The sequence below is a fragment of the Ranitomeya variabilis genome, unplaced genomic scaffold (genome assembly GCF_051348905.1).
Source record: "Ranitomeya variabilis isolate aRanVar5 unplaced genomic scaffold, aRanVar5.hap1 Scaffold_147, whole genome shotgun sequence".
NCBI classification, from domain to species: domain Eukaryota; kingdom Metazoa; phylum Chordata; class Amphibia; order Anura; family Dendrobatidae; genus Ranitomeya; species Ranitomeya variabilis.
This window is the reverse complement of record NW_027507956.1, coordinates 98,200-116,501: the sequence shown is the minus strand read 5'-3', so window position 1 is coordinate 116,501 and position 18,302 is coordinate 98,200. Positions and strand designations below refer to the sequence as shown.

General features: G+C 46.4%; 1 protein-coding gene across 1 annotated transcript in view; it reads left to right on the top strand.

Annotated features, from left to right (window-relative positions):
- Nucleotides 1-939: 939 nt before the first annotated feature.
- Nucleotides 940-18,302, top strand: part of LOC143789273 (germinal-center associated nuclear protein-like) — an 86,005-nt gene continuing 68,642 nt past the window's right edge. The window contains exons 1-3 of the mRNA XM_077278977.1: nucleotides 940-1,015; nucleotides 7,376-7,527; nucleotides 8,480-8,580. Of these exons, the coding sequence (XP_077135092.1) occupies nucleotides 940-1,015; nucleotides 7,376-7,527; nucleotides 8,480-8,580 (329 nt within the window). The remainder of the gene's footprint in view (nucleotides 1,016-7,375; nucleotides 7,528-8,479; nucleotides 8,581-18,302) is intronic.

Here is an 18,302-nt window from a genome sequence, read left to right as displayed (position 1 = left end):
ATTAACCATGGCTCCTCCTCTGCAGTATACACCCCTGGACGGCGTCAGCCTCCTCCAGTTTTTGCTTAGTGTCGCATAGCAGGCACACCTAAAATTTTTTTTACTCTGTTTTTTCTGACGGGATTACAGATGAAGAAAAGTGGGGCTCCTTCCTCGGCCCCCTATTAAGGGGTGCCCGGTTGAAGTCGATATGGCTATCCCCATGTCGCTCCTTCCCCAGTCCCTCGGGTGCTGGTTCGAAGTCAAGCCCCCCCCCCCCCTCCATCCCCAATTCCTTTTATTTTCTGGGTTGAGATCGAGGCGAGGATAAAGGCCCCTGATGGTGACAGCAGTACCCTCCCTAATCCCCCTCTGGGGGCACTAGGTTGAGACGCCTCAGGTAGGGCCTGTACAGGCAGCACTCTGCAGCTCCCAGCAATGGGCCAGCACACTGCGGCTGCATCCAGGCAGGGACCCCAGCCCAGCTGCGGGCTCCTGTCGGGGCCGGGGGGAGTGCAGGCAGGCATGGCACAATAGAGACACAGGGCTTCCTGCGCCCCTGTCTCTGCGGCAGCACCACCTCTATAGTGCCTCAGGGGGACTCCCCCCACCAGGCCCCCCTTCCGCTTATAGCCCCATCGCTATCCTGCATTTAAATCCGGGGGGGGGTCCGGTTCAGATCCTACCTCCGCGCCGGCCTGGAGCCTTTCTGGGCATCAGGCATCTAATTTAGGCCACGGCTTTGGCCTAGCTGAAGCCGCCGTCTCCTCTCCGCCCCCCGGATGACAAATCTGACATTTTACAGTGTCATAGAGGTGGCGGATCGAGACAGAAAGGGTGCGTTTTTTACACAGCTCTGCCGCCCTTTTTCAGCTCTCCACCCCCTTCTCCCCCTTCCTCTTCTTCTCGGCGGCCATTTCTGCTGCAGGACAAGAATTAACCCTGCATCTCCCGGTCAGCATGACCAGGCCATCCAGTCTCCAGGGGGCACAGGACTGTGGATCTTCGGCGCTGGACCTATGGGCAAACTGGTGGAGTAAGATCACAGCTGTGTTTTTTACTCGGCTGTGAATCCATATTCCTATGAGACCCCCCTACAGGTTCCTCTGCACCCCTGTAGGGTCCTCTGCATAGCGAGCCCTTCTGCACTCTGTGCACTATGACAAGCTCAAGGTCCAAGAGAACCAGGCAGGACTGCTATTATGCATTCTGCACAGCCTGCAGGACCGCTCTCCCCAGTGGCAGCACATACCCGCACTGCCAGGACTGCATCTAGACTACTGTGTCAAAGCCCCAAGAAGCCCCTGCCAATGCTTCGGTGCCTAATGCCACGCCGGAATGGGTCACTCAGATGTCGCAATCCATGACACAGTCTATAGATAACCTAAACTCCACATTGCTTGAGGCTCTACAGAGTCATGCCTCGGCTGTGACCGCTAACCAGCAAAGGGAGAGCTTGACTCGGGAACAGAACGACCCTGGCACATCCACGTCTACGTCAGGACTTAAGCGGACCCATAGGTCAAGTCCATCTGCGTCATCCCATAGCACACGGTCATCCCCTTCTAGGGAGAGACACCGTAGTTCCAGGTCATCCAGACCGTCCCCTTCCAGGGGCAGACATGCAGATCTCCGCAATCCCCGACCAGAGAAGGCCTCCGCCCCAGCTCACCCAGCAGGGGACGCCTCAGTGATACACATGATTCGGAAGGCATCTGCGACTCTGACTAAGACAGAGAAACTGAGGGGTCCCTGATCCCAATCCCTCCTAGCAATACAGCGCTAGTTGAGGACATAATTTCTTCCATCCATCGGGTGCTGGACATTTCTGATCCGCCACCAGAGGCCCCAGAACATAAGATTTCCTTTGAAGGACCTCTGAAGCCACCTAAGGTTTTCTCTAACCACCCAGAGTTTAAGACAATCCTTAAAAAGCAGCTCCCACAGCCTGAGAAAAAATTCGCTAATCGCAAATATCTGGAGGCAAGGTACCCTTTCCCACAGAAGGACACCAAGGAATGGACAGATCCACACAAAGTGGACCCCCCAGTCTCTAGACTAGCAGCACAGACCCTCCTTTCACTGCCAGATAGCTCAACCCTCTGGGACGCAGCAGACCGGCAGGTAGAACGCATGGCTCGCTCAATATTCGAGGCTGCAGGGGCATCCCTGGCTCCCGCGTTCACTTCAGTTTGGGCTGCCAAGGCCAAAAAATGTACAAGCTCGTCTCCAAGCATCCGCTCCTGAGCTGTCGGACCAAGCGGTTCAAATAGCAGTTGTAGCAGATTACATGCTTCATGCAGCTCTGGATTCAGCAAGGGGTGTAGCGGGGATAGCATCAAACGCCATCACAATTCGGCGTATCCTCTGGCTGCGGGATTGGAAAGCGGACGCAGCCTCAAAGAAGTCCCTCACGCACCTCCCCTACCTCGGTGGGCGACTTTTCGGTGAACAGTTGGACACGATGATATCCAACGCCACTGGGGGTAAGAGTACCTCTCTTCCCCTACTGAAACCTAAACGCACTTGCAAGAAGCGTAACCAAACTCGATTCCGATCCTTTCGGAATTCCTCGGGCTGGTCCGTCTCACATCCAGCACAAAATCGTAACCGTTCCCCACGCAGGGACAACTCACGATCGACGCAAAGGTCGGATAAGACCTGGCAGGCAAAAGCAGGCCAGCCTAAGCCCAGAGGAGGAAAATCTCAGAATTTATCCTCATCATGACTCACAGACTCCGGAAGACACCACACTCGTAGGCGGCCGACTTTTGCTCTTTCATCAAGTCTGGCTGCCTATTACAGAAGACAGGTGGGTCAGGGAACTAGTATCTTCCAGATACAAGATAGTTCACCTCCAACCCACCGGACCGATTCTTCCTCTGTCCCCCCAAAACCACCAGCCAAGGCTCGTGCCTTCCACCAAGCGGTCTCTTCGCTTTTTCAAGCAGGAGTCATCGTACCGGTCCCCACGGCCGAGCGCTTCCGAGGTTTCTACTCCAATCTATTCGTAGTTCAGAAGAAAGGAGGCAGAGTACGGCCCATACTGGACCTAAAACAGCTCAACAAATATGTACGGGTCCGTCACTTCCACATGGAGTCCCTTCGGTCCATCATTGCATCCATAGAGAAGGGAGACTATCTCGCCTCCATAGACATACAAAACGCATACCTGCATATGCCTATTGCACCCGCCCATCAGAGATTTCTCAGGTTCGCAATCGACCAGGACCACTACCAGTTCGTGGCTCTCTCGTTCTGACTAGCCACGGCTCCCAGAGTGTTTACCAAGGTCATGGAAGCCACCATGGACATTCTGCATTCCAGAGGCATAGTAGTCGTTCCATACCTGGACGATCTACTCATCAAGGCTCCCACCTTCAAGGACTGCGAGCTCGGCGTCTCAATCACAATCGACACTCTGAGTCGCATGGGCTGGTTAGTCAACCTACAGAAGTGATCACCAACCCTGAGTCAGTCTCTGACCTTCCTGGGAATGCTATTCAATACCTCCAGGGGTCAAGTGCTCGCACCCTCCTCTGCAAACCCCCTTGATCTCTCCGGTTTGCCATGAGAGTCCTCGGCAGGATGGGGGCAGCAATAGAAGCGGTCCCATTTGCCCAGTTCCACCTCAGTCCTCTCCAACTAGTCATCCAGAAGTCCTGGGGCAAGAACTCTTTCTCTCTCGACAGGGAGTTCCGGCTAACGTTGTCAACCAGGAGGTCCCTGCACTGGTGGCTCAAGCCAACCTTGCTAGCAAAGGGGAAATCCTTTCTCACAGGTCAATGGTAGGTTCTGACCACCGATGCGAGCCTGACGGGTTGGGGTGCGGTGCACCTACACCACAGGGCAAGTGGTCCCCAATGGAAGCGACCATGCCCATCAACATCCTGGAAATTCGTGCCATCCTCCTGGCATTGAGGGCCTTCCATCACTTACTGGCAGCCTCTCACATCAGAATACAGTCGGACAATGCCACGGCTGTGGCATATGTGAATCACCAAGGGGGGGACCCGCAGTACCCAGGCGATGCGAGAAGTGTCACACATCCTCCACTGGGCGGAGGACACAGGGTCGGTTCTCTCGGCGGTCCACATTCCGGGTGTGGACAACTGGGATGCAGACTTCCTCAGCCAACAAGGAATAGACTCAGGACAGTGGTCTCTCCATCCTGAAATTTTTTGCCAGATCTGCCATGGCTGGGGGACCCCGGATGTGGACCTAGTGGCATCCCATTTCAATGCCAAGGTCTCCAACTTCATGGCCAGAACACACGATCCACGGTCGCTCGGAGCAGACGCTCTGGTTCAGGACTGGACGCAGTTCCAGTTTCTGTACATTTTTCCACCTCTCCCCCTGATATCCAGAGTGGTGAGGAAGATCAAGCAAGAGGGAGTTCCAACCATCCTAATCGCGCTGGACTGGCCCAGATGTAAATGGTACGCCGACATCGTACAACTTACAGCAGATGCCCCCTGGCGCCTCCCCGACAGCCTGGACCTTCTATCAGATGGCTCGTTCTACCACCAGAACTCAGGGGCCCTCAATTTGATGGCGTGGCCCTTGAAACCTGGGTTCTAACCCAAGCAGGGTTCTCGCCGGACGTCAATAGGACCATGATCAGGTCACGGAAGCCAGCCTCTGCCAAGATTTATTACCATACCTGGAAAGCTTTTTTTACCTGGTGCAAATCTCGTGGCCAGACCCCATTCCCTTATTCCCTCCCCAAACTGCTTGGTTTTCTCCAATCGGGTCTTGAGGCCAGGCTGTCCCTGGGCTCGCTTAAGAGCCAGGTGTCAGCCCTCTCAGTGCTTTTTCAAAGGCGCATTGCTACCAAGCCGCAAGTAAGGACATTCCTTCAGGGGGTTTCCCGATTGTTTCCCCTCTACAGACGACCACTAGAAACGTGGGACCTCAACCTGGTCCTGACAGCATTGCAGGAACCACCCTTTGAACCCCTTAAGGAGGTCCCGCTCCGCCTTTTATCCCAGAAGGTGGTTTTCCTGGTGGCAATCACCTCGCTACGCAGGGTGTCTGAACGGACAGCACTCTCCTGCAGACTGCCTTTTCTGGCTTTTCACCAGGACAAGGTAGTCCTCCGTACGGTCCCATCCTTCCTTCCGAAGGTTGTGTCCAACTTCCACCTCAATGAGGAAATTTCTCTGCCTTCCCTTTGTCCCGTCCCGGATCATAGAGTGGAGAAGGCTCTGCATACGCTTGACCTTGTCAGGGCATTGCGTATATATGTGTCTAGGACTTCCCCCTTCCGGAAGTCTGATTCTCTTTTCCTTATAAGGCGGCTGCAAGGGTCTGCCAGCTTCCAAAGCTACTTTTGCCAGGTGGATCAAATCCACCATACAAGATGCCTACCGCCTTAAGAATTCTCTTCCAGCTGGTATTACGGCACACTCTGCACAGGCGGTAGGGGCCTCCTGGACCATTCGGCACCAGGCTTCGGCACAACAAGTGTGTAAGGTGGCCACTTGGATTAGCCTACTCAAGTTTACTAAACACTACAGAGTTCTTACCGAGTTCTCAGCGGACGCGAGCCTGGGTAGACGGGTTCTGCAGGCGGCGGTGCCCCAAGTTTAGGGGCCTGTCTGCACAATATTCATTCATTGCTTCCCACCCAGGGACTGCTTTGGGAAGTCCCATGGTCCTGTGTCCCCCATTGAGGCGACAGAGTAAAGGAGATTTTTGTGTACTCACCGTAAAATTTTCTTTGAGCTTGTACATAGTGGCCTTCTTATAGGCATGGTTATGTTATTCATGTTAAGTTCTTCCTAATGCTTTTTGCACAAAACTGGAGAAATCTGACACCGTCCAAGGACCAATGGACAGGTGAAGTGTCACTTTCATTTTGTTTCTGCGCTCACTTCGAGCGCTGGTTTGCTGCTTAAATTGTTACTCTTATGTACATGACGCAATTTTAAACTCACTAATTATAATTTTCGTAATTTTAGATCACCCCAAACCACGACAAATTAATTTTCATATATATATTTATATTTTTTAATGGAAAATAATAAAACATGATTTTATTCCACATTTAATGTAAAGATTCCAATGGATTCATGATAAGAAAATAACAACTTGTTGATTCCACACGGTAGTCTATCTGTAAGGCATTCGCTTCTGAACTGGAGTAGCTCTTTTTCTTACAGGTTCTTGTCCATTTAAGTAGAGATTTTTTTTTTTTTTTTTTTTTAATTTCCTCCTTAATGTTGCAAATTTGGAACTATTGTCTAGAAACATAAAAGAAGTCATTGTATTTTGTCATTGTATATACCTCTCTAATCGTTTGAATTGTTAATGGTGTGTTATCATTGAACTTTGACACTGAGTCATCTGACCTGGTGGAGCTCATTTTTTTAACCTAGCAAAACTATTTATACCTGTGATGCCTGTATATTCTGTGTGGTATTTCCTGATGAAGGGGGCATGAGACCCCTGAAACGCGTTGAATAAAACCACTGTGAATCAACTATACTCTCCTGAAATTCATCTTAGCGGCAGCGCGCAAATTTAACTACAAATCTCCTTTTGAAGACATTAATTTCTCTGGTCGGTGAAGACCTGTGGATCTGCAGCAGCCGCTATCTACATGCTCTAATCTCATCCTAACCAGGTGAGCAAATTTGGTGTATATTCTCCTCTATGTAACGTGGATAAGACCCTATTGCGCTTTTTGTCTCCCCATTGTTTTGCAATAATTGATCGCTTCTGACAGAGATTCAGATACTCCCTGTCAACAGAGCAGCAGCTTCTCTTCCTGTTCACAGGGGTCGGGATTAGTGGTGTCGTGCTGATTGACAGCAGACTTCTATGCCTATTGGGGGAAGCCGGCTGTGAATCTGCAGGACACAACTAGTCCCGCCCTATCTACAGGAAGAGAAGCTGCTGCTCTGTTGACAGGGAGTATCTGAATCTCTGGCAATGACCGGTGCAAGGTACAACAGACAGGTAGTTGTTCTGTTAGCAAACACATGTTTTTTTTTGTTTTATTTAAAGTCCCAGATATCCCCTTTAAAAACATTGGAGGACACAAATCCCACACAATTTATTTTTGTTTCTATTTTTCCATTGTCAATTTTAGTTACCCATGGGAATTGTCCTCTTTCCTGGGTTCAGGCCATGTTGGTTCCTGGTTGCTAGATTTCTTTGATGCTTTCCTCTCCTAATGCTTTTTGAACAAAAATAAGCTTCCTAGTGTCTGAGGAGAGTGTATAGCCCATCATGCAGAGCCAGCACTTTTTTTTTTTTTTATACCTAGTAATGGCCTTCTAGTGGCAGGGCCTATACCATTAGATTATTTATATGTGTTATTACATCTAGATTTTCCTTGATCTGTAGATTTTAGTTTAGATTTTCTTTAACTTTTTTTCTGTATCAACAGAACAACTTGCTCTTGAAGAAATTAAACCTACTACTATACTTCCATTGCCTGATGCTAAGGAGCCTAGTTCTGTGCCTGCTCAGGCAGTGCTTCAGCCCATCTTGCCACCTGAGCCACCTCCATCTCCTCCCAAGCCAAAATTCAGCGATGAGGTACTAAAAAAGATAAATGCCATCCTATACTGGTGTTTAAAACAATGTCACATTTGTAGCATTGCAGACCAGACAAAAAATTTGGTCTTTCATAGGCAGCTCTGTTTTCAGAAGAAATCTGCTTGCTTCAAACATACATTTAAAGCCAAGTTCACACAAACCTGAGATTTTTTGGGTCTCTCATAACTAGTGTTGAGCATTCCGATACCGCAAGTATCGGGTATCGGCCGATACTTGCGGGTATCGGAATTCCGATACCGATACCGAGATTTTAAAATGCGCGCGTGTCCAGCCTCCCGTGACGTCACGGCTTGTGATTGGTCGCGTCGCCCATGTGGCCGCGACGCGACCAATCACAAGCCAGAACGTAATTTTGAAATCCTGAAGGACCTGAAATTACGTCACGGCTTGCTGTGATTGGTCGCGTCGCGGCCACATGGGCGGCACGCGACCAATCACAAGCCGGGACTTCACGTAAGGAAGTAAACGCGCGAATTTTAAGCAAACAACGCTGCCGATCCCTCGGTGAGGTCCAGGCTGCGTCGGAGAGGTGAGTATAGCAATATTTTTTATTTTAATTCTTTCTTTTACACATTAATATGGATCCCAGGGCCTGAAGGAGAGTTTCCTCTCCTTCAGACCCTGGGAACCATCAGGGATACCGTCCGATACTTGAGTCCCATTGACTTGTATTGGTATCGGTATCGGATTGGATCCGATACTTTGCCGGTATCGGCCGATACTTTCCGATACCGATACTTTCAAGTATCGGACGATATCGCTCAACACTACTCATAACCACTAATTGCAGACATCGGTCCATCCGGGTGAAACTCCATGCACTTGCAACCAATGAATTTTGGTTGTAATAATACATTTTCATCAACTTTGGCTAATGTGTATAGGTAATATAACAGACGTTTGTAGCATTGTGTTTTGATGTTTTGTGCAGGATGTGGCTCATGTCCTAGAAGAGATTTTGGAGGATGTTTTGAAAGAATTGAGTGCTCCTGTCATCCAAAGTGTGTCAGAATACATCTCAAATGCACTTAGGTATACGGTAACTTTATTTTCTCTTTAATGCTTTATAGGATATCTAAGGGTTACAAGTAAAGGAAAATTAGCAAATGTATTTAGTTGAATAAATTCTTGAAATACATTCTAAATAGAATATAAAATGGTTAAATGTCTGAATGACTGACAAAATATGATCAATAAGAATGTAACTTTTATTGTGGTTGATTTGATAGGACATGCCTTATTATAAAAAGCGCCCTAGAAATACACAAACCACTCTGCTGTATGATTACACACTCACAGCTCTGCTGCATACACGCACCTCTGCTGTAGGCATCCTAAACAGATTTTAACCCCTTCCTGACATCTGACGTACTATCCCGTCGAGGTGGGGTGGGCCCGTATGACTACCGACGGGATAGTACGTCATACGCGATCGGCCGCGCTCACGGGGGGAGCGCGGCCGATCGCGGCCGGGTGTCGGCTGCATATCGCAGCTGACATCCGGCACTATGTGCCAGGAGCGGTCACTGACCGCCCCCGGCACATTAACCCCCGGCATCATGTTTGATCGCGGTGTACCGGCGGTATAGGGAAGCATCGCGCAGGGAGGGGGCTCCCTGCGGGCTTCCCTGAGACCCCCGGAGCAACGCGATGTGATCGCGTTGCTTCGAGGGTCTCCTACCTCCCTCCTCGCCGCAGGTCCCGGATCCAAGATGGCCGCGGCATCCGGGTCCTGCAGGGAGGGAGGTGGCTTACCGAGTGCCTGCTCAGAGCAGGCGCTGGTAAGCCTGCAGCCCTGCACAGCAGATCGTCGATCTGACAGAGTGCTGTGCACACTGTCAGATCAATGATCTGTAATGTCCCCCCTGGGACAAAGTAAAAAAGTAAAAAAAAAATTCCCCACATGTGTGTAAAAAAAATATCCTAAATAAAGAAAAAAAAATATTATTCCCATAAATACATTTCTTTAGCTAAATAAAATAAAAAAACAATAAAAGTACACATATTTAGTATCGCCGCTTCCGTAACGACCCAACCTATAAAACTGCCCCACTAGTTAACCCCTTCAGTAAACACCGTAAGGAAAAAAAAGAAAACTAGGCAAAAAACAACGCTTTATTATCATACCGCCGAACAAAAAGTGGAATAACACGCGATCAAAAAGACTGATATAAATAACCATGGTACCGCTGAAAACGTCATCTTGTCCCGCAAAAAACGAGCCGCCACACAGCATCATCAGCAAAAAAATAAAAAAGTTATAGTCCTGAAAATAAAGCGATACCAAAATAATTATTTTTTCTATAAAATAGTTTTTATCGTATAAAAGCGCCAAAACATAAAAAAAATGATATAAATGAGATATCACTTTAATCGTACTGACCCGACGAATAAAACTGCTTTATAAATTTTACCAAACGCGGAACGGTATAAACGCCTTCCCCAAAAGAAATTCATGAATAGCTGGTTTTTGGTCACTCTGCCTCACAAAAATCGGAATAAAGAGCGATCAAAAAATGTCACGTGTCCGAAAATGTTACCAATAAAAACGTCAACTCATCCCGCAAAAAACAAGATCTCACATGACTCTGTGGACTCAAATATGGAAAAATTACAGCTCTCAAAATGTGGTAATGCAAAAAATATTTTTGGCAATGAAAAGCGTCTTTCAGTGTGTGACGGCTGCCAATCATAAAAATCCGCTAAAAAACCCGCTATAAAAGTAAATCAAACCCCCCTTCATCACCCCCTTAGTTATGGAAAAATAAAAAAATTAAAAATGTATTTATTTCCATTTTCCCGTTAGGGTTAGGGCTTGAGTTAGGGCAAGGGTTAGGGCAAGGGTTAGGGCAAGGGTTAGGGCTAGGGTTAGGGCTAGGGTTGGGGCTAGGGTTAGGGCTAGGGTTAGGGCTAGGGTTGGGGCTAGGGTTAGGGCTAGGTTTAGGGCTAGGGTTGGGGCTAGGGTTAGGGTTGGGGCTAGGGTTAGGGCTAGGGTTAGGGCTAGTGTTACGGCTAGTGTTAGGGCTAGTGATAGGGCTAGGGTTATTGCTAGGGTTAGGGCTAGGGTTGGGGCTACAGTTAGGTTTGGGGCTAAAGATAGGGTTAGGGTTTGGATTACATTTACGGTTGGGAATAGGGTTGGGTGTGTCTGGGTTAGAGGAGTGGTTAGGGTTACTGTTGGGATTAGGGTAAGGGGTGTGTTTGGATTAGGGTTTCAGTTATAATTGGGGGGTTTCCACTGTTTAGGCACATCAGGGGGACATGGCATCCGATCTGAATTCCAGCCAATTCTGCGTTGAAAAAGGAAAACAGTGCTCCTTCCCTTCAAAGCTCTCCCATGTGCCCAAACAGGGGTTTACCCCAACACTTGGGGGTTCAAAATTCTCACAACACATCTAGATAAGTTCCTTGGGGGGTCTAATTTCCGATATGGGGTCACTTGTGGGGGGTTTGTACTGTTTGGGTACATCAGGGGCTCTGCAAATGCAATGTGACGCCTGCAGACCAATCTATTTAAGTCTGCATTCCAAATGGCGCTCCTTCCCTTCCGAGCTCTGTCATGCGCCCAAACAGTGGTTCCCCCCCACATATGGGGTATCGGCGTACTCAGGACAAATTGGACAACAACGTTTGGGGTCCAATTTATCCTAATACCCTTGTGAAAATACAAAACTGGGGGCTAAAAAATCATTTTTGTGAAAAAAAAAAAAAGAATTTTTATTTTCACGGCTCTGCGTTATAAACTGTAGTGAAACACTTGAGGGTTCAAAGCTCTCAAAACACATCTAGATAAGTTCCTTAGGGGGTCTACTTTCCAAAATGGTGTCACTTGTGGGGGTTTTTAATGTTTAGGCACATCAGGGGCTCTCCAAACGCAACATGGCATCCCATCTTAATTCCAGTCAATTTTACATTGAAAAGTAAAATAGCGCTCCTTCCATTCCGAGCTCTGCTATGCGCCCAAACAGTGGTTTACCCCCACATATGGGGTATCGTCGTACTCAGGACAAATTGCACAACAACTTTTGTGGTCTAATTTCTTCTCTTACCCTTGGGGAAATAAAAAAATGGGGGCGAAAAGATCATTTTTGTGAAAAAATATGATTTTTTATTTTTACGGCTCTGCATTATAAACTTCTGTGAAGCACTTGTTGGGTCAAAGTGCTCAACACACATCTAGATAAGTTCCTTAAGGGGTCTACTTTCCAAAATGGTCTCACTTGTGGGGGGTTTCAATGTTTAGGCACATCGGGGGCTCTCCAAACGCAACATGGCGTCCCATCTCAATTCCAGTCAATTTTGCATTGAAAAGTCAAATGGCGCTCCTTTCCTTCCGAGCTCTGCCATGCGCCCAAACAGTGGTTTACCCCCACATATGGGGTATCAGCGTACTCAGGACAAATTGTACAACAAATTTTGGGGTCTATTTTCTCCTGTTACCCTTAGTAAAATAAAACAAATTGGAGCTGAAATAAATTTTGTGTGAAAAAAAGTTAAATGTTTATTTTTATTTAAACATTCCAAAAATTCCTGTGAAACACCTGAAGGGTTAATAAACTTCTTGAAAGTGGTTTTGAGTACCTTGAGGGGTGCAGTTTTTAGAATGGTGTCAAACTTGGGTATTTTCGATCATATAGACCCCTCAAAATGACTTCAAATGAGATGTGGTCCCTAAAAAAAATGGTGTTGTAAAAATGAGAAATTGCTGATCAACTTTTAACCCTTATAACTCCGTCACAAAAAAAAATTTTGGTTCCAAAATTGTGCTGATGTAAAGTAGACATGTGGGAAATGTTACTTATTAAGTATTTTGCATGACATATGTCTGTGATTTAAGGGCATAAAAATTCAAAGTTGGAAAATTGTGAAATTTTCAAAATTTTCGCCAAATATTCGTTTTTTCCACAAATAAACGCAAGTTATATCGAAGAAATTTTACCACTATCATGAAGTACAATATGTCACGAGAAAACAATGTCAGAATCACCAAGATCCGTTGAAGCGTTCCAGAGTTATAACCTCATAAAGGGACAGTGGTCAGAATTGTAAAAATTGGCCCGGTCATTAACGTGCAAACCACCCTTGGGGGTGAAGGGGTTAATTAGTAGTGTATTGCCAGGTATAAAGTTTTTTTTGTTTTTTTTTTCTTGAAGCCTTCATTGAGGACACAGGTAATCGTGGGTGTATGCTGCTGTTGCTAGGTGCTAGGAGGCTGACGCTCAACAGCAAAAAAAATTAGCTCCTCATCATCAGGGTACACCCACCAGCTGGCCTAAAGCTGGTCAGTTAGGGAAAAAGCAGTTGGAGAAGCAACAACAAAAAACTATACACAGGCCCAACGTAGGCACAAACCAAGAAGGGTGCTGTGTCCCCCAATGAAGGCTCCAAGAAAGAGATTTTATGGTGAGTACATTAAATCCTTCTTTATTGCTTCATTGGGGACACAGGTAACCATGGGATGTCCTAAAGCAGTCCGAAGGGAGGGAACAGAACAGAATATCGTGCTCAAACCAGGTCAAGCGACGGACTACCGCCGCTTGCACAAATTTCTACCTAGACCAGCATCAGCCGAGGCGTAGGTATGTACCCTGTAGAATTTTGCGAATGTATGAATGGATTACCAGATAGCGGATTTGCAAATCTGGCTTGCAGAGACTTGGTGGCGAACGGCCTAGGAAGTCCCCATCGCATGGGTGGAGTGACCTCTCATTCCCGGTGGTGGTCGTCTATCTTTAACTCGATAAGCCTCCAGTATAGCCCAACAGATCCAGCAGACAATAGCAGATTTGGAGGCAGGGAGTACTGTACGACAACTCCCAGGAATGACAAACAAGGCAGTCGAACGTCGGAAGGATGCTGTCCTTGAGAGGTAGAAGCGTATGGCTCTAAGTAGGTCCAGCTTGTGGAAAGACCTTTCCAAAGGACGGGCAGATTGAATAAGGACAATATCCTTGTTGATATGGAACAGAGAGACTACAATTGGAAGAAATGAAGGAACTGGTCGCAGTACCGTCTTGTCCTTGTGGAGGATGAGGAAAGGAGAGCTGCAGGGAAAGAGCTGCTAATTCTGAGACCCTCTCATGGAAGTGATCGCAACAAAGAATTCAACTTTCCCGTAGAGAAGGGAAGACGCAATTGCCTGAATGTGTTTGTAGGAGGGTCCCCGAAGAACGTTCAAAACTTGCTTAAGGTGCCACTCATCCACAAGAGGACGATACGGTGACGCTAGGCGAGAAACTTCCTGAAGGAAGATCTTGACATGGGGACGAGAGGCAAAATACCGTTGAAACATTTGAAAGAGTATAGACCTGACCCTTTAAGGTGCTAAGATACAAACTGTACTCTAGCCCTGATTGTAACAACTCCAGGATGGATGGAAGGGAAAAAGACAATGGGAGCTGTGTGGCTGTCTTCACACCAGTGAAAGAAGGCCTTCTAGGTCTGATGATAAATGCGTGAGGACGAGGGTTTCTTCACCTTAATCCATGGTCTGTGTGACCTGAGATGAGAAGCCTGCCTCTCTCAGGACTGCAGCTTCAACAGCCATTCTATTAAATTGAGACCAAGAATTATGGTGGATGATGGAACCTTGCGAGAGTAGGGCTGGTTGGTCCAGGAGTTTCTAGGGTACATATTTGAGTAGGTTGACTAAGCCTGCGTATCATGCTCTTCTGGGCCAGTCTGGAGCCTCTAGAGTGACAACCTCCTTCTGCCTTGATATTCTTGATGAGTCTGGGAATTAGAGGAGGAGGTGGAAAAAGGTACGGAAGTTGAAATTGAAAGCAATTCTGACCAGTGTCCCTTTATGATGTAATAACTCAGGAACGCTTCAACGGATCCTAGCGATTCTGAGATTGTTTTTTCGTGACATATTGGGCTTCATGTTAGTGGTAAATTTAGGTCGATAATTTCTGAGTTTATTTGTGAAAAAAAAACGGAAATTTGGCGAAAATTTTGCAATTTTCACATTTTGAATTTTTATTCTGTTAAACCAGAGAGTTATGTGACACAAAATAGTTAATAAATAACGTTTCCCACATGTCTACTTTACATCAGCACAATTTTGGAAACAAATTTTTTTTTTTGCTAGGAAGTTATAAGAGTTAAAATTTGACCAGTGATTTCTCATTTTTACAACAAAATTTACAAAACCATTTTTTTTAGGGACCACCTCACATTTGAAGTCAGTTTGAGGGTTCTATATGGCTGAAAATACCCAAAAGTGACACCATTCTAAAAACTGCACCCCTCAAGGTGCTCAAAACCACATTCAAGAAGTTTATTAACCCTTCAGGTGTTTCACAGCAGCAGAAGCAACATGGAAGTAAAAAATGAACATTTAACTTTTTAGTCACAAAAATGATCTTTTAGCAACAATTTTTTTATTTTCCCAAGGGTAAAAGGAGAAACTGGACCACGGACCTTGTTGTACAATTTGTCCTGAGTACGCTGATACCTCATATGTGGGAGTAAACCACTGTTTGGGTGCACGGCAGGGCTTGGAAGGGAAGGAGCGCCATTTGACTTTTTGAATGAAAAATTGGCTCCAATCTTTTGCGGACACCATGTCGCGTTTGGAGAGCCCCCGTGTGCCTAAACATTGGAGCTCCTCCACAAGTGACCCCATTTTGGAAACTAGACCCCCCAAGGAACTTATCTAGAAGCATAGTGAGCACTTTAAACCCCCAGGTGCTTCACAAATTGATCCGTAAAAATGAAAAAGTACTTTTTTTTCACCAAAAAATTATTTTAGCCTCAATTTTTTCATTTTCACATGGGCAACAGGATGAAATGGATCCTAAAATTTGTTGTCCAATTTGTCCTGAGTACGATGATACCCCATATGTGGGGGTAAACCACTGTTTGGGCGCACGGCAGGGCTCGGAAGGGAAGGCATGCCATTTGGCTTTTTGAATGGAAGATTAGCTCCAATCATTAGCGGACACCATGTCGCGTTTGGAGAGCCCCTGTGTGCCTAAACATTGGAGCTCCCCCACAAGTGACCCCATTTTGGAAACTAGACCTCCCAAGGAACTAATCTGGATGTGTGGTGAGCACTTTGAACCCCCAAGTGCTTCACAGAAGTTTACAACGCAGAGCCGTGAAAATAAAAAATCATTTTTCTTTTCTCAAAAATGATGTTTTAGCAAGCAATTTTTTATTTTCACAAGGGTAACAGGAGAAATTGGACCCCAATAGTTGTTGCCCAGTTTGTCCTGAGTACACTGATACCCCATATGTGGGGGTAAACCACTGTTTGGGCACAAGTCTGTTGTGAATTCTGTTTTTGGGCTCCCTCTGGTGGCTACTGGTGGTACTGGCTGACTTTTGTCTTGGGTTCCCAGTGCACCTGTTTCCATCAGGCAATTGGGAGTTTCCTACTTAGGCTGGCTGCTCAGTCATTCTAGTGCTGGCAATCAATGTTACTAGACCTCCTCTGTTGCTTGCTACCTGCTCCAAGTCTGCAATTGAGCTAAGTTGAATCTTTGGCATTTTGTTATTTGTTTTGTCCAGCATGCATTTATATTTCTTGTGCTGCTGGAAGCTCTAGTGATCTGAAATTACTACTCCGGTGTCATGAGTTGATAACGGAGCTAAGGTAATTTCTGGATGGCTGTTTAGCGTTTTGAGGTAACCGTGAAGTCCTCTTTCGTATCTTCCGCTATCTAGTTAGAGGGCCTCACTTTGCTGAATCTATATTCATACTACGTTTGTATTTTCCTCTTACCTAACCGATATTATATGTGGGGGGCTACTATAACTTTTGGGGTTTCCCTGGAGGCAAGCCAGGTCTGTGTATTCCTCTACTAGGGGTAGCTAGATCTCCGGCTGGCGCGAGGTGTCTAGGAACAACGTAGGAACACCCCCTGGCTACTTTTAGTTGCGTGTTAGGTTCAGCATCACGGTTACCTAAGATACCATCTTCCTAGAGCTAGTCCGTTTTTCCCTGTTTCCCTGCCATTGGGAATCATGACAGTATTGCCGGCCGAAATGTATTAAAAGTATTGGCTGAAGAAAGAGAGAAAAAAGAAGTTTCTGGCACCTTTTTTTTTTTTTTTTGCTCTGAGGCTCTGTCTAGCCAAAATTGCAATCTGCTGTTTTTTTTGTTTTTTTTTTCTCTCCTCTTAACCCCTGAATGGCTCAGAACTCAGTTGCTGAGAAATGGATATCCAGAGTTTAGCTTCAAACCTGAATACTCTTGCTTCTAAGGTTCAAAATATCCAAGACTATGTTATACATGCTCCTATGTCTGAACCCAAGATTCCTATACCTGAGTTCTTTTCTGGAGATAGATCTCATTTTTTGAATTTTAAGCACAATTGTAAATTGTATCTATCTCTGAGATCTCGCTCCGCTGGAGACCCCGCTCAACAGGTTAAAATTGTTATTTCCTTGTTGCGGGGTGACCCCCAGAATTGGGCATTTGCATTGGCACCAGGGGATCCTGCGTTGCTCAATGTGGATGCGTTTTTTCTGGCACTGGGGTTGCTCTATGAGGAACCTAATTTGGAGATTCAGGCTGAAAAGGCCTTGATGGCCCTCTCTCAAGGGCATGATGAAGCTGAAATATATTGTCAAAAATTTCGAAAATGGTCAGTGCTTACTCAGTGGAATGAGTGCGCCCTGGCGGCGAATTTCAGAGAAGGTCTCTCTGACGCCGTTAAAGATGTCATGGTGGGGTTTCCTACGCCCACAGGTCTGAACAAATCCATGACTATGGCTATTCAGATTGATCGGCGTTTACGGGAGCGCAAACCTGTGCACCATTTGGCGGTGTCTTCTGAGCAGGCACTGGAGATTATGCAATGTGATAGAATTCTGTCCAGAAGTGAACGGCAGAATTATAGGCGTAAAAATGGGTTGTGCTTCTACTGCGGTGATTCTGCTCATGTTATATCAGCATGCTCTAAACGTACAAAAAAGGCTGATAAGTCTTTTGCAATTGGCACCTTACAGTCTAAGTTTATTTTGTCTGTAACTTTGATCTGTTCATTATCATCTATTACTGTGGATGCCTATGTGGATTCTGGCGCTTCCTTGAGTCTTATGGATTGGTCCTTTGCCAGACGCTGTGGGTTTAGCCTAGAGCCATTGGAAGTTCCTATCCCTCTGAAGGGTATCGATTCCACACCTTTGGCTAGGAATAAACCACAATTCTGGACACAAGTGACTATGTGTAGTACTCCTGACCATCAGGAGGTGATTCGCTTCCTTGTGTTGCATAACTTGCATGATGTCTTAGTGCTTGGATTGCCATGGTTGCAAACTCATAATCCGGTCCTTGACTGGAAAACAATGTCTGTATTAAGCTGGGGATGTCGGGGGGCTCATGGGGAAGCACCTTTGGTTTCTATTGCTTCATCTACTCCCTCTGAAATTCCAGCATTTTTGTCTGATTTTTCTGATGTTTTTGAGGAGCCTAAATTTAGTTCTCTTCCCCCCCATAGGGATTGTGATTGTGCTATAGATTTGATTCCTGGCAGCAAGTTCCCCAAGGGTCGTTTGTTCAATCTGTCTGTGCCTGAGCATGCTGCTATGCGAGAGTATATTAAGGAGTCCTTGGAAAAGGGACATATCCGTCCATCCTCATCCCCTTTAGGAGCAGGTTTTTTTTTCGTGGGTAAAAAGGATGGCTCCCTGAGGCCCTGCATTGATTATCGCCTGTTGAATAAGATTACAGTCAAATACCAGTATCCTTTGCCTTTATTGACTGATTTGTTTGCTCGTATTAAAGGGGCAAAGTGGTTCTCTAA